At 37.3% G+C, this 18440-nt stretch overlaps 2 protein-coding genes across 2 annotated transcripts; both read left to right on the top strand.

Moving 5' to 3' along the window:
* Positions 1–887: 887 nt before the first annotated feature.
* LOC137718099 (Mannose-binding lectin superfamily protein) lies at positions 888–4240 on the top strand. The gene is made up of 7 exons (XM_068457609.2): positions 888–1056; positions 1281–1496; positions 1678–2178; positions 2262–2489; positions 2594–3115; positions 3200–3421; positions 3596–4240. Exons 1-7 carry the CDS (start codon positions 1054–1056, stop codon positions 3893–3895), a joined length of 1992 nt encoding a protein of 663 aa, XP_068313710.1. The 5' UTR covers positions 888–1053; the 3' UTR covers positions 3896–4240.
* A 584-nt stretch (positions 4241–4824) lies between these two features.
* On the top strand, positions 4825–8086 carry LOC137718098 (pentatricopeptide repeat-containing protein At1g19720). The gene has a single exon (XM_068457608.2). The coding sequence runs from the start codon at positions 4937–4939 to the stop codon at positions 7604–7606; it is 2670 nt and encodes an 889-aa protein (XP_068313709.2). The 5' UTR covers positions 4825–4936; the 3' UTR covers positions 7607–8086.
* The last annotated feature ends 10354 nt before the right edge of the window (positions 8087–18440 follow it).

The following is an 18440-nucleotide window of genomic DNA, read 5'->3' as shown; positions in this document are numbered from 1 at the left end:
TCTTCGCACCCTACCCCCTCCTCCCCCATTGCTTTCTCAACTTTCTTCACACCCTACCCCCTCCTCCCCAATTGCTTTCTGCCCGCCACCCTGTGGGTGGACTCCATCACTGTGGTCGCGTCTCTACCTGCGGTGCTTTTCCAGCCTCCCCTCCGATCCGATATTTACCATTTTTGCTCTCTTTTTTTTTTCTGCAGAAAGGACAGAAATTGACCAAACAAATTTTCCCGGGGCAGAAACAGAAATGAAGGTGATAAAAAAAAGGATTCTGAGTATCTTAGTAGTAAAAAGCAAAAAACCAGAATTACCAGCAAAGAAGAACATCCCTGTCTGAATTCTGAGGAAATAAACAATGATTGGGAAATGTACGTACGTCTCTAAAAGTTTGACTGACATACGGACGTGTCCAATCGACCACGATGTGCCATGCATATATGAAGAGCTTCCCATATATTACAAATTTCCAAGGAATCCGAATAAAGCAGTGCTCTTTTGCGTTACTGCGTAATCTTCTGTCCTCCAAATGCTCAGTGAGAAAACTTTGCACAGGGAAAATTCTAGACCCTGTAAAATGCTCTCTAGCTAGCTAAAGATAGTACTCTTTCTTTTATGGCGAACAACTCATATGAAATGAGTCCAGGTCATCATCATGTGGCTTTCCAATTCGATATGCAATGACATGTAACGAGAAACTTACGCATAATATTATATTATTAGATTGGAATGCCACGATGATGGTAAATTCCATTCCATGTAAAGTCTTTATTCTTGATCTGAGGTCAGAACTCAGAAGTGATGGGAACAATTGTTTGATTCCTTTTGCTTTAGAAGCCATTAGCTCCGTAGTGGAGAGAATAATTATCTTCTTCCACACAGTTGTAAGGTGTAGATATAAACTATTGTCTTAATTCATGAATCCACGCACGCTTTGTGTTCCATATAAATGCGTAGCTCAGCCGTATCATTCTTCAGAGTGCAGCGTTCAAGTATTCAATCAACTGCATTCACAATCTCACCCCATCTACATCTCTTTCCTTTGGTCACTGATCCAAAATGGTAAGTAGATAACTATTTGTTTTGAAGATATTTTATGTGTTCCGTATAAACGCATATTTATAAATGTGTCGATAGCATGTTGGTAAATTTTGTTGGGGTGAATAATATTGATGAAATATTGGCGGCCCGTCGTTGTTGTGTGATTTCTTGTATTTTGATCGGAACTTAAACCCCAGTTAATTATATATGACTGACTAATTTGAGGTGAATGTTAACGATGGCAGGATACTTTTGAGGGATCCGACAACAAACCCGTGTCAGTTGGGCCATGGGGAAGCCACAACGGGCTCGTTTGGGACGACGGAGTTTACTCAACTGTGAAGCAGTTGGTGATAGCTCATGGTGCTGCCATTGATTCCATCCAGATTGAGTATGATGAGAAAGGGAACTCATTTTGGTCAGACAGGCACGGTGGCAATGGAGGCTGGAAAACTGACATGGTGAGTTAATTTAGTCCACGTTAAATATTCTCACAAAAGCATGTGAGACTTGTTTTAGTTAGGCAGCCCTATCGAATTTCTTCTCCTCCTCTTCAATTCATCCCAAAGTACATGACATAAAAGTCAGCTAGTCACGGTGTTATACAAATTAATTGTGTATATATATGTCATGCTGCTGCAGGTGAAGCTTGCTTCTCCAGAAGAATTTTTAACATCAATTGAGGGTTATTACGGTAAGATAAGCGAATGGGGACCGGTCACAGTTCGATCTCTTACTTTCAAGAGCAACAGAACAACTTATGGACCGTTTGGGATCGAACAAGGAACCTATTTTTCACTCCCGGAGACAGCTGTGAATAGTAAGATTGTTGGGTTCCATGGCATGTCTGGCTGGTATCTTGATTCAATAGGCGCTTACCTAAAGCCCCTTGATCGGAATGAACAAAACCAACACGCGAAAACTCTGCTTCAGACACAGTTCAATTACCTGACTGTTGATACTGATCAGAACCTTGCTGGCTACTCATTAATCCAAAACTGTGATGTGTTTTTCGCTATAAGACCGAAGGACAACTCCACTACTAAACCAGCTGCAGTACCAGCACCAGCACCAGTACCCAAAATGCTCTCAGGGCAGTTTTCTGATTCCGAATTAAGTGATGCAGGAACCAAACGTAAGCTGGTAAGGAAAATTTCACCTTTTCCGTTTCCTTTTCGGGTTCAATTTGAAAATACGCCATATTAACAAGTAGTTATTTATTTCAGATGACGAATATTGAGAAGTTTCCCTCGAAAGTTGAAGGGGTGGTAGCATATGGTCCCTTCGGAGGAACGGGTGGTACTGTATTTGATGATGGAATTTATACGGGGATTAGACAAATCAAGTTATCAAGAAACATCGGAGTTGTATACATTAAGGTTCAGTATGACCGCAATGGTGAAGCGGTTTGGGGAGGCAGACGTGGAGGGACTGGAGGATATAAAAGTGACAAGGTGAACAATTAGTACTTAAACAAACTTGTCTTACAGGTTAAGTGTATTTACACTATATATTACGGTGTTTTTGAAATTATAATGTTCTGTACATGTATTTGCAGATAGTTTTTGACTATCCGAACGAGATCTTGACGCATATAACAGGAACATTCGCGCCTACAATGGTGATGGGGCCTAGTGTCATCAAGTCCCTCACTTTCCACACCACGAAGAAGCAGCACGGGCCATATGGAGAAGAACAAGGAGCCTGTTTCACCACCAAGCTTAAAGAAGGGAAAATCGTCGGAATTCATGGGAGGAGCGGTCTGTTCTTGGATGCTCTTGGGGTCCATGCCATAGAAGGAAAGGTCCATGTTGTAGAGACAAAGGCACCAACTGTCACAAATACTCCCAATGTTCCTAACGGCCACACTGACCACAGAAATAAGACCCCAACTGCCACAAATACTCCTAATATTCGTAACGGTCACAGTGACCTCAAAAGTAAGACACCAACTGTCACAAATACTCCTAATACTAGCACTGCAATGGTCCCAAAGGCGCCTGCAGGGGCAATTACTGAGATAGATAATCCTCACTGGACAAATAAACTACTGATGACAAACAGAGGAAAAGTCGAAGAGGTAGTAAGTTCAATCCGATTCCGTTGGTAGATAAGACAATATTGTGCATGTACTAACTGTATTAGTAATTCTGTGTTTGGCCAGGTTGCTTGTGGGGTGATAAAAGAACCAGCTCCGTGTGGACCGGGACCTTGGGGCGGAGACGGAGGTAGACCATGGGATGATGGAGTGTTTTCCGGGATTAGGCAGATTCATTTGACAAGAGCAGCAGAAGGCATTTGCTCAGTGCAGATTGAGTATGATCGAAACGGTCAATTTATCTGGTCTGCTAAGCATGGAGGCGATGGAGGAACTTCCCCACATAGAGTACTAATGCTTAATCAACATCTTCATCAATTTGATTATTTTTTCGCGATATCATAAACAACTATAATCTTAGTAATCTACGGGAAGAAGATTTGAACCTTTGTGCAAGTGGGCGGACATACTGCCTTGACTGACTGGTTTTCTACTTACCGTTTTCATTTGTATATTCTGCAGATAAAATTGGAGTACCCTCATGAAGTGATCACCTGCGTATCTGGATATTATGGTTGCGTAAGCAATGACGAGGGACATAAAATCATGAAGTCGCTGAGTTTTTATACAAGCAGAGGGAAGTACGGTCCGTTTGGAGAAGAAGTTGGGACATTCTTCACTTCGACCGCGACGGAGGGTAAGGTGGTGGGCTTCCATGGGAGGAGCAGCCTGTATTTGGACGCCATCGGAGTTCACATGCAGCATTGGCTGGGAAGTGGTCAGAAAACAAGCTTCAAGCCCTCCTTCTTCAAGAAGTATTGATCAAACGTCTCAAGCAATAATCGGAGTTCATACAGCTGGGAAAATAAATAGTTTTTCACTCGTGAATAATATTGTTTGATTAAAAAGCACAAGAGAAGCTTTCTGATTGTTTTGGGTCATTTTCTTATGTGGTTTAGTTGGTCTTGTCATTTAAGTGAGTCGAACCTTAGATTATCTTAATCGAACTATGGTCGTGCCATTTTGTGGAAATTCTGGAGTCATCCTCGTCCTCCTTTGTGGAAAAATAAGAAAGTGACAGTATATGATGATTATTTTGGAGTTGTTAACATTTTTATTGTAATTATATGATTATTTGACGTAATAGATTGTTTTTTAAGTTGCTTATTCTTACTATTAAAAATAACCAAACATTCGCAGTTTTCTCTATTATTTTTATGTTGCACGCATTGACATTGTTGCATAAGTGAAAAACTTCAGTCATACCATATAACGATCTTGTTAGTTCAATTTGTTAATAAGATTATATCGCGTCATTAGTCATTTTCTAATAAAACTTTCATCAACAAGTATATCGACAACTGTGTACAGAAATGTGATATCGGTAATATCAACGACACATCGATAGTTGATAATGTATTCCTACACTTGTTAATATTAGATAGTTGGAAAGGGAATTGGATCCTCTCCGAACCTTAGTGTCCGGAGCCGAAGAATCGAATCAACTGGGCTACTGATTGGTGTGTAAAAGAAATAAGAGCGGTTAGTTTTGTGTGGTAGGCTAGGAAAATAAATTAATAAGGACCGTTAGATTCAATTTGTGTGGCCTAAATGAATTGATCCCCAGGCTCCGGACACTAAGGTTAAAAGGGGATCCAATTCCGTTGGAAAGGCCGTGCTTCTACGTGGCGCAATATCATTGGCTAAATCCATTGCAATTTGCAATGCGCGCGGGTTCCACTTCCAACGGACACAACAAACTCTGCAATCTTCTATCCGCGCTTTCCACCTCATCTTCCAGCCATGAACTAAAACAAATAGCGCCCAGAAAAACCCAATCCTTCAAGCTTCGAGCTTTCAGCAATGGAGAATTTTACAATCCCCTGCAAATCAAACCCTCCAACAGCCATCATTCCCCCCAAATTTAGCAACCCATCTGAATTCTCACCACGACAAACCAAACCGACAATCTCTTTTTCCAGAAAAACCCTCCCAAAATCCACAGACTCTCACTTGAATTACCTCTGCAAGAATGGTGAGCTCACCAAGGCCGTCACGGTTCTTGAATCCATTGCCAAAAGTGGGTCGAAGGTAACTTCCACTACCTACATGAATTTACTTCAATCTTGCATTGACACCAATTCTATTCAACTGGGTCGGAAGATCCATGAGCGTATTGATGTAGTTGAGGAATTGAACCCTTTTGTTGAAACGAAGTTGGTGAGTATGTATGCGAAATGCGGGTTTTTGGATGATGCGCGCAAGGTATTCTACGCAATGCGTGAGAGAAATTTGTACTCTTGGTCTGCCATGATTGGTGCGTGTCTCAGAGACCAGAGGTGGAAAGAGGTGGTGGAGCTTTTTTACTCAATGATGAGAGATGGGGTTTTGCCGGATTACTTTCTGTTTCCTAAGATATTGCAGGCTTGTGGGAATTGTAGGAATTTAGAGACCACAAAATTGATACATTCCATTGTGGTTCGGTGTAACTTGAGTAGTTGTATTCAAGTGAACAATTCGATACTGGCTGTGTACGCAAAGTGTGGAAAATTGAAGTGGGCAAGGAGGTTTTTCGACAACATGGATGAGAAGGATGGGGTGAGTTGGAATGCAATTATATCTGGTTATTGCCACAAAGGTGAGACTGAAGAAGCTCAGAGACTGTTTGATGCGATGAGCAAAGAAGGGATTGAACCGGGGTTGGTAACTTGGAATACATTGATTGCTAGTCATAACCAGTTAGGGCATTGTGATGTCGCTATGGAACTGATGAGGAGGATGGAGAGCTGTGGGATAACTCCTGATGTATATACTTGGACTTCTATGATTTCGGGGTTTGCTCAAAACAACAGGAAAAATCAGTCTTTGGATTTGTTGAAGAAGATGCTTTTGGCAGGGGTACAACCAAATGGGATTACAATCACTAGTGCAATCTCAGCTTGCACATCTTTAAAATCACTCAACAAGGGGTTGGAAATCTATTCTATTGCTATAAAGATGGGTTTCATTGATGACGTACTGGTCGGAAATGCACTCATTGGTATGTTTTCAAAATGTGGGGAACTGGAAGCTGCTCAGAAGGTCTTTGTTAGGATCCCAGAGAAAGATGTCTATACCTGGAACTCAATGATAGGAGGATATTGCCAAGCTAGATACTGTGGTAAGGCCTATGAACTGTTCATGAAGATGCAGGAATCAGATGTGCATCCCAATGCTGTGACCTGGAATGTGATGATCACAGGATACATGCAGAGCGGAGATGCAGATCAAGCAATGGACCTCTTCCAAGGGATGGAAAAAGACGGGAAAGTTAAACGAAATACGGCATCTTGGAACTCTCTTGTCTCTGGCTACCTGCAACTTGGGGAGAAAGACAAGGCACTTGGGGTATTCAGGCAGATGCAGGCCTACTGTGTTAATCCCAATTCTGTTACTATATTGAGTGTCCTGCCTGCTTGTGCGAATTTAGTTGCCACGAAAAAGGTGAAAGAGATCCATGGTAGTGTATTGCGTAGGAATTTGGAGTCCGTAGTCCCTGTTGCAAATTCCTTGATAGACACCTATGCCAAATCGGGAAATATAGCATATTCAAGATTCATATTTGATAGAATGCCATCCAAAGATATCATCACTTGGAACTCGCTAATTTCTGGTTATGTCTTGCATGGTCTTTCAGACATTGCACTTGACCTTTTTGATCAGCTGAAGAAGTCGGGCTTTAAACGAAATAGAGGTACCTTTGCAAGTATCATATATGCATACAGTCTTGCTGGAATGGTAGACGAGGGGAGACAAGCTTTTTACAGCATCACTGAAGACTATCAAATCATACCAGGTCTAGAACATTATTCAGCTATGATAGATCTTTTTGGGCGTTCAGGTAGGCTTCAAGAAGCAATGCAGTTTGTTGAAGATATGCCCATAGAACCAGACTCCTCTATTTGGGCTGCCTTATTTACAGCATGTAGGATTCATGGAAATCTTGCCTTGGCAGTTCGTGTGGGGGAGCATTTACTCGACTTGGAACCAGGGAATATTTTGATTCAACAGTTACTGTTACAGGCATATGCTCTATGTGGGATATCTGAGGATACTTCAAAATTGAGAAAGTTTGGTCGAGATGCCACAATAAAGAAATTTACTGGGCAGTGCTGGATTGAGTTCAAGAACTCAGTGCATACGTACACTGCAGGTGACAGGTCGAAGTTATGCTCAAACTTTCTAAATTCATGGTTACAAAACATAGACGAAAAAGCAAAGAGACCTGATTTTTGTAATGAGCTTTGTGTTGAGGAAGAAGAGGGGGGTATTAGCTGGGTCCATAGTGAAAAACTTGCATTTGCTTTTGCTCTCATTGGCTCCCCGAGTGTACCCCGAAGTATTAGGATGGTGAAAAATCTGAGAATGTGTGGAGACTGCCACAGGACAGCCAAGTATATATCTATGGCTTTTGGGTGTGATATATATTTGAGTGACCCGAAGTCGTTTCACCATTTTAGTAATGGTCATTGTTCTTGTGGTGACTATTGGTAGAGAGGCCATCAAGGAAAATCATCAAAGGCCAAAATTGAAAGATCAGGTGCAGCGAAACAGGGCTTGATAAAGGCACGACTGCAGCTAACATTCTGTTAAAGGCACGACTGCAGCTAACATTCAACTTCATTTTGTATAGTCACATCAACTCCAATCCGTCAACATTTTTTAGTTTGAAGCCAAACTTAGGATTCGATGTAGCTCTGTGACTCGGCCGCAAGAGCAGATTCAATACCAATGTTTAGAGAGAAGCCTTCGATCCTCTTCGTTTTCATTGTGCAGAACTCAACCTGCTCCAATTTGACCAGGCTCACCTCTGAACATTTAGGAGGGGGAAGCCAATCAAGGAGCACAGTTTCCCTAGAAGATTTGTAAGACTGTTTTGGGTTTAGGTGAGGGCCCTTTTTTCTTTCTGAAATTCTTTGTATACAAAATAAATAAATAAACATTATTTAATTAGCATTAAGCATTGCTTGGACATGTTTCACATTTTCCCTCCCCATGTAACAACTCATTCATACTGAAATGACCAATCAATGTGAAGCGTGTAGATAAACGTATGTGTCAGCTCGTGATTTGCAGGTTAGAGAAACGACCGGCTATACTGCCCTGAAAAGCACGGCATGGGCTCCTCGTAAGCCCTCCTACGCCAAGGCCGAGCTACTCATTGACTGGTTTGGATCTGTTTTGTTCTTCTATTGGGTCAACTTCTCATGAAGTCCGTGACAAACAGCATAGTATCCACAAACAACAAACTTTTTCCCCAGAATAAAGTTAATTTCTGCGTATGATCTCTGCTCAGATTAGGTTCCCTCTCCTTTTTTTGGTCACTGTTGGAGCTTGGAATCAGATTTCATTCCTGTATAAACCCACTTAATCTTTTTACGGCGTACATGCGTCGTTAATCTGCTATCGCCAGTCCACTCCAGTCCAATCCAGTCCAATCCTAACCTTCGCTCGACCTACCTTATTTGCCTTGGATTTTAATTTGATCATTGATAGATTACTGCATTTATCCTTGTTGCTGGTTGAAAGTTGAAAGCAGGCCTCTGAAGATTTGGAATGCTGAAGAAGCTTTGAAATATACATCCCAAAAACTCAAATCACCACCTGTCACAAGTTACTTGCATGGCAAGCATCCGGATGAAGATTGCCGAGGACATTGCAGAGATGGATCATCCAATTTGGTTTATGCCGAAAACGTTAACAGAAAAATTCAGATTAATCAGAAGAAAATAATGTACAAATTGTATTGGTGATCCTGTGTTTGTCCAGGTTGGTTATGGGGTGGTAAAAGAGCTAGACGGGCACTTGTGTGGACCCGTACCTTGGGGCGGAGGTGGCGGCAGATCATGGGATGACGGAGTGTTTTCTGGGATCAGCAGATTCATTTGACAAGAACAGCAGACGGTGTTTGCTCAATCCACATCGAGTACGATCGAAACGGCCAATTCATCTGGTCTGTTAGGCATGGAGGCAATGGAGGAAATTCCTCACATCGTGTAATAATCCTTAATCTATCTTCCTTCTATTTCGTTTGATTTTTTACGGGCCTAATTAACAATCCTTAATTAAGGTGATGGCTATGGAGACCTTAGGTTATTAATGGGCCAAGTTCTCTTAAAGAACTTTGGTTCAGTCGTGTCGATATTTAGCAAGGTATGTTGAAAGACAAAAAAAGAAAAAAGAATTGTATCCACTTTGAAGGTTAAAAAGCGGATTAACATATAAGGAAACTCACCTTTTCCTCATCATCAGAAAAATAGTAGGATTGAAAGATATATGTTTCATCATGTCTAATCTCCTTCTAATAATCGACAAAAAATAATTCACGTCTTCAACATACATTGAGTTTTATGCACTGAACAAGCTCTTAATAAGTAATCTAATCCAATTATAGAATTGAATGGTAATGTATAACTCATTATTCAAGTTGCACACCAATTTTCATTCGTGACGTAATCCACCATTCCTTAAATATAATAAGTTATCAAATTCAATCCAATCATACATGACAAAAGAGACATAATCGCGTCGTTGTTTTGGAAAAGTATGAATGGATTTAGCCAGCTAACCTAACATTTCAAGAAAAAGTAATGCTGATGGTGAGAATTTCAGGTAAAGTTGATTTAGAGAATGACATATTAGTGAAAGTTTGCTGCTGTTGCTGTACATTCATCAGCTCGATGCCATACACAGTTGTAAAGCCAAACTTTAATCAGAAACCATGCATGCATGTATATGATGTCAAACTGCACCACCATCACCACCACCATCAGTGTCATCACCCAACGAGTGACGCAATGCAATTGGGAGAATAATATAAATAGAAAGAAACAAATTTGAGTAGATCAACTGCTTTTGATTAATTAATTAATTAAACATTTTTTTAGGTAAGTACTTGAAGTAATTATTTATCAAAATATTTTTTTTGTTTTTTTCTTTATCAAGTGCTTTAATATTATCTTTCTTAGATTTTATACTTACATATGAAGATAAAGAGATTAAAAAAATTATAGAACTTTGGAAACCTAGCTAGAAGGTTTTCCATTTTGTGCAATAAACTATTAGGTTTGTTATAACTTCTTCCACTTGAAATTTATATATAATAGATATATGAGTCCACTACTCAACTGCTTTAAATAATAAACACCCTTTTAACAAAGCAATCAGCTTCCCGAACTATAGCACGAAAAAAAAAAAATATATATTATTATAATTAGAGTAATGTTCATTTAGACACGAGAAATTGATATACTCCCTAATACAGGTAGACCTCACATAAAATGATAATGTTCATCATCTAACTAAAAATGTACTTGTCAGACAATTTCGTGTTTCTAAATAACATTATTTGTATTTCACTTCCAACTCTTTCTCTTCATCTTAGGTTGACGGATCTTCTCCATTCAAAGATCCTCTAGATCATACACATTCCAATTGACCGACTAATTCTAATTGTGAGAGTTCCAAGTGAGAGACCTCCCTAGAATCTAAGAGTGAGCTACATGTGAAAGATACATGTAAAATGTGGTTGTGTGCATGAGCTGATCAATAACAGCTTATAGCTGACATGAAAATGAAGCGTCACTTAATTTGGTAGACCTAAGTGAATAATTAGGGTTAGGTATCGGATTATATGGCATAATTAGTATTAAAAAATGCCAATAAATATAAAGAAAAATATAAGATGATGCCAATCGAGAAGAAATGGATTTATGGAGAATTGGAGATGCATGGGACCTATGACCTATATATGTTGTGCCATATGGATAATTGATATGCCACTTGTTGTGGGAAATTCCAGAACAAGTGATGTCAGATGGCAAACTAATAATTAAATTGGATCTGGCAATCTGCTACTATGTATAACCCCCGAATGATGGACACCAAGATTCTGTGCTAGATTTTATCCTCGTAGCTGAGCTTTTTGCATGGGGCAATGCAGTTATGCACGTTGATGCAAAATGCTATGTCGACGTAGCCATTAATTATTAGAGAACTTTAATGAAAAACTCTCGATGCAGTTCATTTTAACGAAAAATTACGTTTTTACACTAAAAAGTCAATCTTGGTACTATTCACTTTACCTTTTATTTTGTTTTTATCGTTAAAACTTAAAGTTTTCAAGTTATTTTCATTAGTTTTCTTTAACTATTAATGTTCATGACCACGAAAAGAAAATTATACATAGCAACCTTTCAGGATTGCTGAAGGTCGCAGGCTCACACAGAGATGATGAATGAACAATGCTGCAAATTAACAGGCTGCATCTTCTTCCACCGACAAATAAATAGCCCCATTTTAATTGGTTTGTACCGTATCTAGGGGATAACGTCTTGCCTAGTTATTGACGTGGCTCCGCGTATATGTTGTGGTTTTAATGTGGCTTCGCTTGCTAGCGATCGTTTGAGGTAGTCTTACTTGTGTGGCGGTGACATTATATGTGCTTTCGTATAAATCTGTTGAGTTTGCCATCTTCATTTCAGATTTGTTCCGGAAGTGCTTGTGCTAGTGTGTGTGCGCCAATTAGGAGATTATTACTATTGCTTGTGTGCACGAACTACCTCCAAATCAAATATTTCTTCATTGAGGATTGTACCCATGTAGCAACCCTTATAATTGTTATCGTTCAGTACGTAATAAAAAACTGCTATCATTTCTTGTGAAAATAAAGAACTTCAATTCACTAGATAAAAGACGCTCATAGGTATGGTACTACAAATGATGAAATGGGTAATTTGTTTGTTTTTCATATATATATATATATATATATATATATATATATATATAACATAGAGGTTAAAGTTTATACATATATGGGAACTGCCTGTCTTCTTGTAAAAATTTAGAATCACTAATTGTATATGTATAGGCTACAGCCTGTAATATATAGTCGCGCGATAATTTGAAATTTCATCCATATGCATGCTATATATACATAAAAAGCAAGGCCCTTGCATAATGCGTTTATATTTTGGTCTTGTTGGTTTCTCTCATAAGGAAGTTCATGTATGCATACCTTATTTCTTTCTCGTTCAATGAAATTGTTTGGACACATAAAACTGACACAAAGTCTTTTAATACAAGTACGCTCTTTCATTATATATGAGTTTTGGCTATATTATAGATTATGTCAGTAAGCATCAACTTCGCGTGTTCAAATAGCCAATGGCGAAGCCAACTAGGGTCATTGACTGCTCATGACCCCACTTGCTTCATAGCCCCAAAGGAATATTTATATAAAAAATTGAGTCAAAAACACTAAATTACGACCTGCTACTTCTTTTGTGCAACCCTATGCATAGTTATTTGTAGCTTTTCTTATTTCTTTGTTTTGTCTTTCTACTAGTATTTCTTGCGTGCGACCTTATGGTTTGAAACAAGTGTTTGATTAAATGCTTCACTTTACAGGGCTCAACAGAAATCGATAAAATGTGCCATAACTCACCAGGTACCCACTAGGAGCTCAACGAAATGATCTAATAAAATTTTTTTAGCTTGTAACTTCATTGTTATAAAATTTTAGCTCCTTCACTACAAATAGCATCACACTTTCCAATATTTTCCACCTATTTCATATGCATTGAGTTACAAGCACTTTCATTTCATTTCATTTCATGTGTAAATTATTGGGGTATTATTTGTGCTGTTTGATGCCATGCATGCATTGATTCAAAAACCATTTACTTCATTTCTATCAATGTGTTTCGGGTAGTTGCATCTAATCACTCACTCTCTCTCTCTCTCTCTCTCTCTCTATATATATATATATATATATATATATATATATATATATATAGCATAGGCAATTATGCATAATGCCAATGCTTATCCATATCTCACTATTCGATATGCGACTTTAAGCTCCCTATTGCTAGCTAGCTATCTTGCTAGTATTGTATAATTTGTATTACACAAAGGAGACACACGTAAGAAGCAATCAGCCGTGATGGACGCCTTAATAATGTCTTGTTAGTATCTGTTTACATTTTGCGCCCTCATCAGTCATCACTGATGTGAAATGTTAATTATTATGTTATCGTTCAATCCAGGTACGAATTCGCGTACGTCGTGTAATTTTGGTAGGGAAAATGGGATTTGAATTCAAATTGTGGGAATTCTAGGGATCTTTCTATCTTAATCATTCATTATGTATCGTGTAATCATAAATCATTTAATTTTTTTATTTAAAATTAAACAAAAATAGTACGTAATGAAAATTGACCACACGATATCCGATAAACTACTAAAATGTGAGAATCTTTATTATCCCGACAAAGTGGATCCAAAGAGGATCCTCTTCCGAGGAAAATGAGTCATTTCCTTTTCTCCACTCTCGGAAACCCCCTGCATCATGGTTTTCTATACTGCACTTATGTTTACGTGTTAACTTCTTAGTGAAACTATATAATGTAGCTGACCACGTGTCAGCTCCATCGAAGTTCCTCTTCGATACGCATACAGCCTGCAAGAGTAGCATAAATCTGTTGAACAAAAAATTAAAGGGGCATATAGCATGACCACCTAAATTGGTAGCTCAGCCGTGAATAGTTAAACTATCGCAGAATGCATGTGCAAGCAAAACATGAACACCTTGGTAGCTTGGCCGTGAAGGGTAAAACTGTCGCAGAATGCATGTGCAATTTATTGAGTACACTATTTGCATGCAATGAAACGAAATGAATGGTTACAAAATTAGGTTAGCTTTGGACCTTGGCCAGCTCGTACGTACTCTGTACCATACATTAATTATCTTTTGTGTATTTTGTGAACTAGAATTGTCTCTCTACATATTGATAGATACGTTTCAATACTGAGTCAACTATAAAACTAATTGACACTATGTAGAGTAGTTTAAATTTTTATAAACACTTACAACTTCTCTTTTTTTTTGGATGTTGGATTTACTCTCTAATTTATGATGAATACACCATCACGAAGTAGTCAATACAATGATATTATCTATTCCGCTCCATGTACAGTGCAAGGGGATTCCTCTGGAAAAGACTTAACCTTTGCCCGCATGATTCAAGAAGAAATTACAAATATTTAATTTAATATAATACTATATGGTTTTAAAAAGGGACTAATTAAGCTAGTTTGCATGCACCTGCATGGTGCTTGGCAGCTTTCTCTCGTTTATAATATGGTAAAGAAAAATGGGGAACCAATAATGATAATGAAAACAATAGGGAATGAATGAGCTGTTCATCATGTAATTAAAATCATCAAGACCCGAGGAAAGCAAAATTTTTCTCACTTCTGACATGCATTCTAATCACGGTTTTAATTGCAATTAGGGTTTTAATACGCAATATAATCTGTGATTTAGCTCCCTTTAATTATAATTTTTTGAAGAAAAAAGTTTAAGAATCTAATCTAGGGAACAATTGGTGTCAGGAAGGAAAAGAGGCTGCTATGTTATAAACTAACACAAAAGCAATTGTGTTTGCTTTCTTGAGCACAGCTTTGCCTGTAAAGTGACCCTTGTGTAGGACCTTTGTTGCCTCATTGCTCTGCACTTTGAGGGAGAAAAAAAAACTTTTTGTTGTAAATTAAAGACGAGTTTAAACTCAAAAGCAAAAACAACATGAACGAATCATAAAGCAAATAGACAAAATGGCTTTCTCCTTTTTTAGACGCACAAAAGATAGAAGAAGAAAAGAGATAGAGAGCCCCCACTTCCACTTATTTGCCAAACTTTTGTTGAAAAGAGCAATTACAGCTTACAAACGAACTCCTATCGATTAATATTATTAATTTTATCATTGTCACTTTAGTTGGTGTTTAAAACTGCACTAATCGTTCTTATAGTTTAATCCCAATTGATTATATTGAAGGAGCGAGGAGAGGAATGACCAAAATGGTAAACCAGATCTCATTGAGGATTTGAGATTCCTTTTTCCTTTTGGTAAAGTGGGATTAAGTGTTACCTAAAAAATAAAGTGGATTTTTTACACAATAATGTTTAAGAAAAGAGTATAAGTTCATATATATTTTGTTTTTTTTTATTCAGCATGTTAATAGAATCACAATTCGAGCAGTTAAATTTATATAGTATTTGATGCATATCATTGAGGCTTAGATAAGTTAAGATACTAGAAGATTAAGGATGAACGTCCATAGTTTAGATTAGAAGAAAATGAGAGGATGACTGTCAATTTGCTCTATTTGCATGATTGTTTTGTTTTTGTTATTTAGTTTCCGGTTGCTTGATAATTTACATTCCTTATAAAATATTGGCGATTATATTTATAAATTTGGTTTTATTTCTAATGTTAAGATAATTGGTCATAGTTAACTCTCATTATTTATAAATTAATGGGGTCCTACTCATGCATATATATCTACGTACAGTCCAAATTGGTTGCTGACTTAAACAATTGGGCATTAAAATTGTTAGTACACAAGTTTGTTTGTGTTGGTCTTAGGACAGGACTCGTGTTGCAATCCCAAGTCTGAAGGACATTGGCACTGTTAACACACCTCTTCTTGTCGACAGATTAAACGTGGATTACTTCATTAAGCCAAATTATTTAATGATAATTGTACAACCAAAGCTTCTCATATCTAATCCGGTTGGATTTGGCTACCCGACAGAGACAAGACTTCTTGTCAAGACTCAATCTTGTGAACAGAAAAGGGCAAGTGTTGATTTGGATTTAACAATGGGAATAATTTGGAAGTATTTTCCTCGTTTACGACATTGATCTGACAAATGGTCATCAACTTCAAATGGAGGTCAAATTTCATATACAAGTTCTTTAATTTGTATAAAAATACGACAGTGTCATACATATACTTTTTTTTTTTTTTTTTTTATATCTTGTTCAACTTTTTGTTGTTTTTATTTTATTTTTTGTTATATTAGATATTAGATTAGTCATCGATGAGACTTGAATCCATGTCATTATGCAAGAGCTCAACACCTTTTTATCACTGTGATAAATAATCACTTGCCAACTTTTTATTGTTAGATTAAATAAATTTTAAAAAATTTAATAATAAAAATTAATAAAAGTATGTAAAAATTAAAATTGAGTTTGTAACTATACTACAAATATTATTATGGGAGGTTTCACAAAAGCACTGCTAGTATTGTTCATTTTTAACTAAAAACTATATTTATACATTTCTATGATACTATTCACTTTACTTTTAAAAAATACTTTTTATAGAAAGAGAAGTTTTTTTGGAGTTTTAGTTAGTTTTCCTTATTATAAAAGCAAGCAAGGTAGCTGGGTCCAACCATTCACACCAAGAAAGAAAATGAATACATGCGTCCCCATTTCATGTGGGCTTGTTTAGTGGAAGAAAATGAGATAGATTATAGGCACCACTTGATTTTATATTGTCAATGTCATTCTCAACAAAACCCCAATTTTTTGACTCGCAGAAAAATGATTTCTACGTATATCCATGTTGATTTATATATTTTTATTCAGGGTCCATATGTCACATCCCGGCCCGGGGCGGATCACTTCTCGGGCTTGCTCCACCACCGTAGCACGATATTGTCCGCTTTGGGCTTACCATTCCCTCATGGTTTTGTTTTTGGGAACTCACGAGCAACTTCCCAGTGGGTCACCCATCATGGGATCGCTCTAGCCCCCTTCTCGCTTAACTTCGGAGTTCCTACGGAACCTGAAGCCAGTGAGCTCCCAAAAGGCCTCGTGCTAGGTAGGGATGGGAATATACATTTAATGATCACTTCCCTGGACGATGTGGGATGTCACACCGTATATGGTATCTTATTGAAAAATAAGGTATTAGTATAATTTGAACGTTGAAATTATAAAGTTGAACTCAAAGTTGTACCATTTAATTTTCTTTGTACTATTTTTCTGACTCATACAAAAGAAAATTTCTACGCACTATTTTTTTCTTTATTATTTAATTCAAATTTTAGAAATGAAGAAAGGTATTAAGGTAGAAAATGAGGGTGTTTACTTATCAGAAATAGGAATTAAAATCATTTTGATTCTTGATTTCCCAATGTTACTAAATTATGGATAAGAGAATCATTCCACTCCTTAATTTTTTTCCTACTTTTACGTACACATAAGAAATTAGAAAAGTGAAAATTTCTCCCTAAAATCTGTAATAAAATACCAAAAAATAAAAAATCAAATCGACTGGAGGTGATTAGTTGTTTTGATTCACATTCCTTATTTCTTCTAATTTTAAGCTTTCCGATTCATTTTTTCATTTTTGTTGAGTAAACATATTAGACCTCGACCCACACGTATTTCCAACACCATATTTCCGTGTGCTCGGGTTATATTTTCACCATTGACCTAGTTTAATTATTATGAACCCTAATTATTCCTTACTGGCGAATGCCCATTCACGTCTGTAATAAAAGACAAGTGAATTAGACTAGCTATTATTACGTGGTCCAACAAGTGTCTATCTGTATCAAAGCTCAAAATATGCACTCACTGATTGGATAATCATTTTCATTCCTAGACAAAGGTGGAAGAGTTGTCAATTTGCAGAAAGCCCTCCTAAACAGTGACTTCTTTAACCAAACAATGGTTTTACACCGTAACTATTTCATTTCTTTGTTATCTATGGAGGTTTTTAGGTTGTTAATAGCGTAACTTGAATACTTGAACATATATATATATATATATTCAGATTTGGGTTTCAACCAATTAGCTAAAACAGTATGCACTCTCCACTACTTTCAAAGTTGAATCTTCCTTCACATAGTTTAAATAAAACTTAGTATTGAATATCATTTGGTATTAAAAAATAAAAGAAAAATAGAAACTACAATCTTGGTATGAGAATCGTATTCTTATCCAAGAAGCTGGGTAGGTGTTCCTAAACTGCAAAGACTTGACTAATATAAGGGCCACATCCATTAAATTCTTATATTTATAACCAACTAATTATTTGCGAAGACTTGATACCAATCTAAGAAAAATCCAGAAGTGGGTGCCAACAATACCCACTTGGGAAATTGACATCGATCTAGCTATGTCATCACTTATAAATTAACCTAGAAGACTGACTAATTTCCAAACACCCACTTGTTGTTTTATGAATGTTTTTAGTTTGGAAGGCATGAAAAACCATAATTAAGTCCATAATTAGTCATTTGTAATCTAAGCTTTAGATTCTGCGATTTTCCTAGAATTAATTTAATTGATTAAACATCTGGTTGTGTTGTGTAGTGTTGGTTTGATATGGATTGAGAGGGAGGGAGGGAGGCTTTCACAAAGGCCTAGAGAAACCCTAGCAGCTAAAAAGAAAGGGAAGGGAAGGGAAGGGAGAGAGAATCTTCAAATCTTTATTGGTTGCTGCATTAAGCTGAATCGAACAC

This window comes from Pyrus communis, chromosome 8 (assembly GCF_041283825.1).
Source record: "Pyrus communis isolate YQ-2024b chromosome 8, ASM4128382v1, whole genome shotgun sequence".
NCBI classification, from domain to species: Eukaryota; Viridiplantae; Streptophyta; class Magnoliopsida; order Rosales; family Rosaceae; genus Pyrus; species Pyrus communis.
The sequence above is the reverse complement of the archived record's forward strand: the minus strand, read 5'-3'. Positions and strand labels throughout refer to the sequence as shown.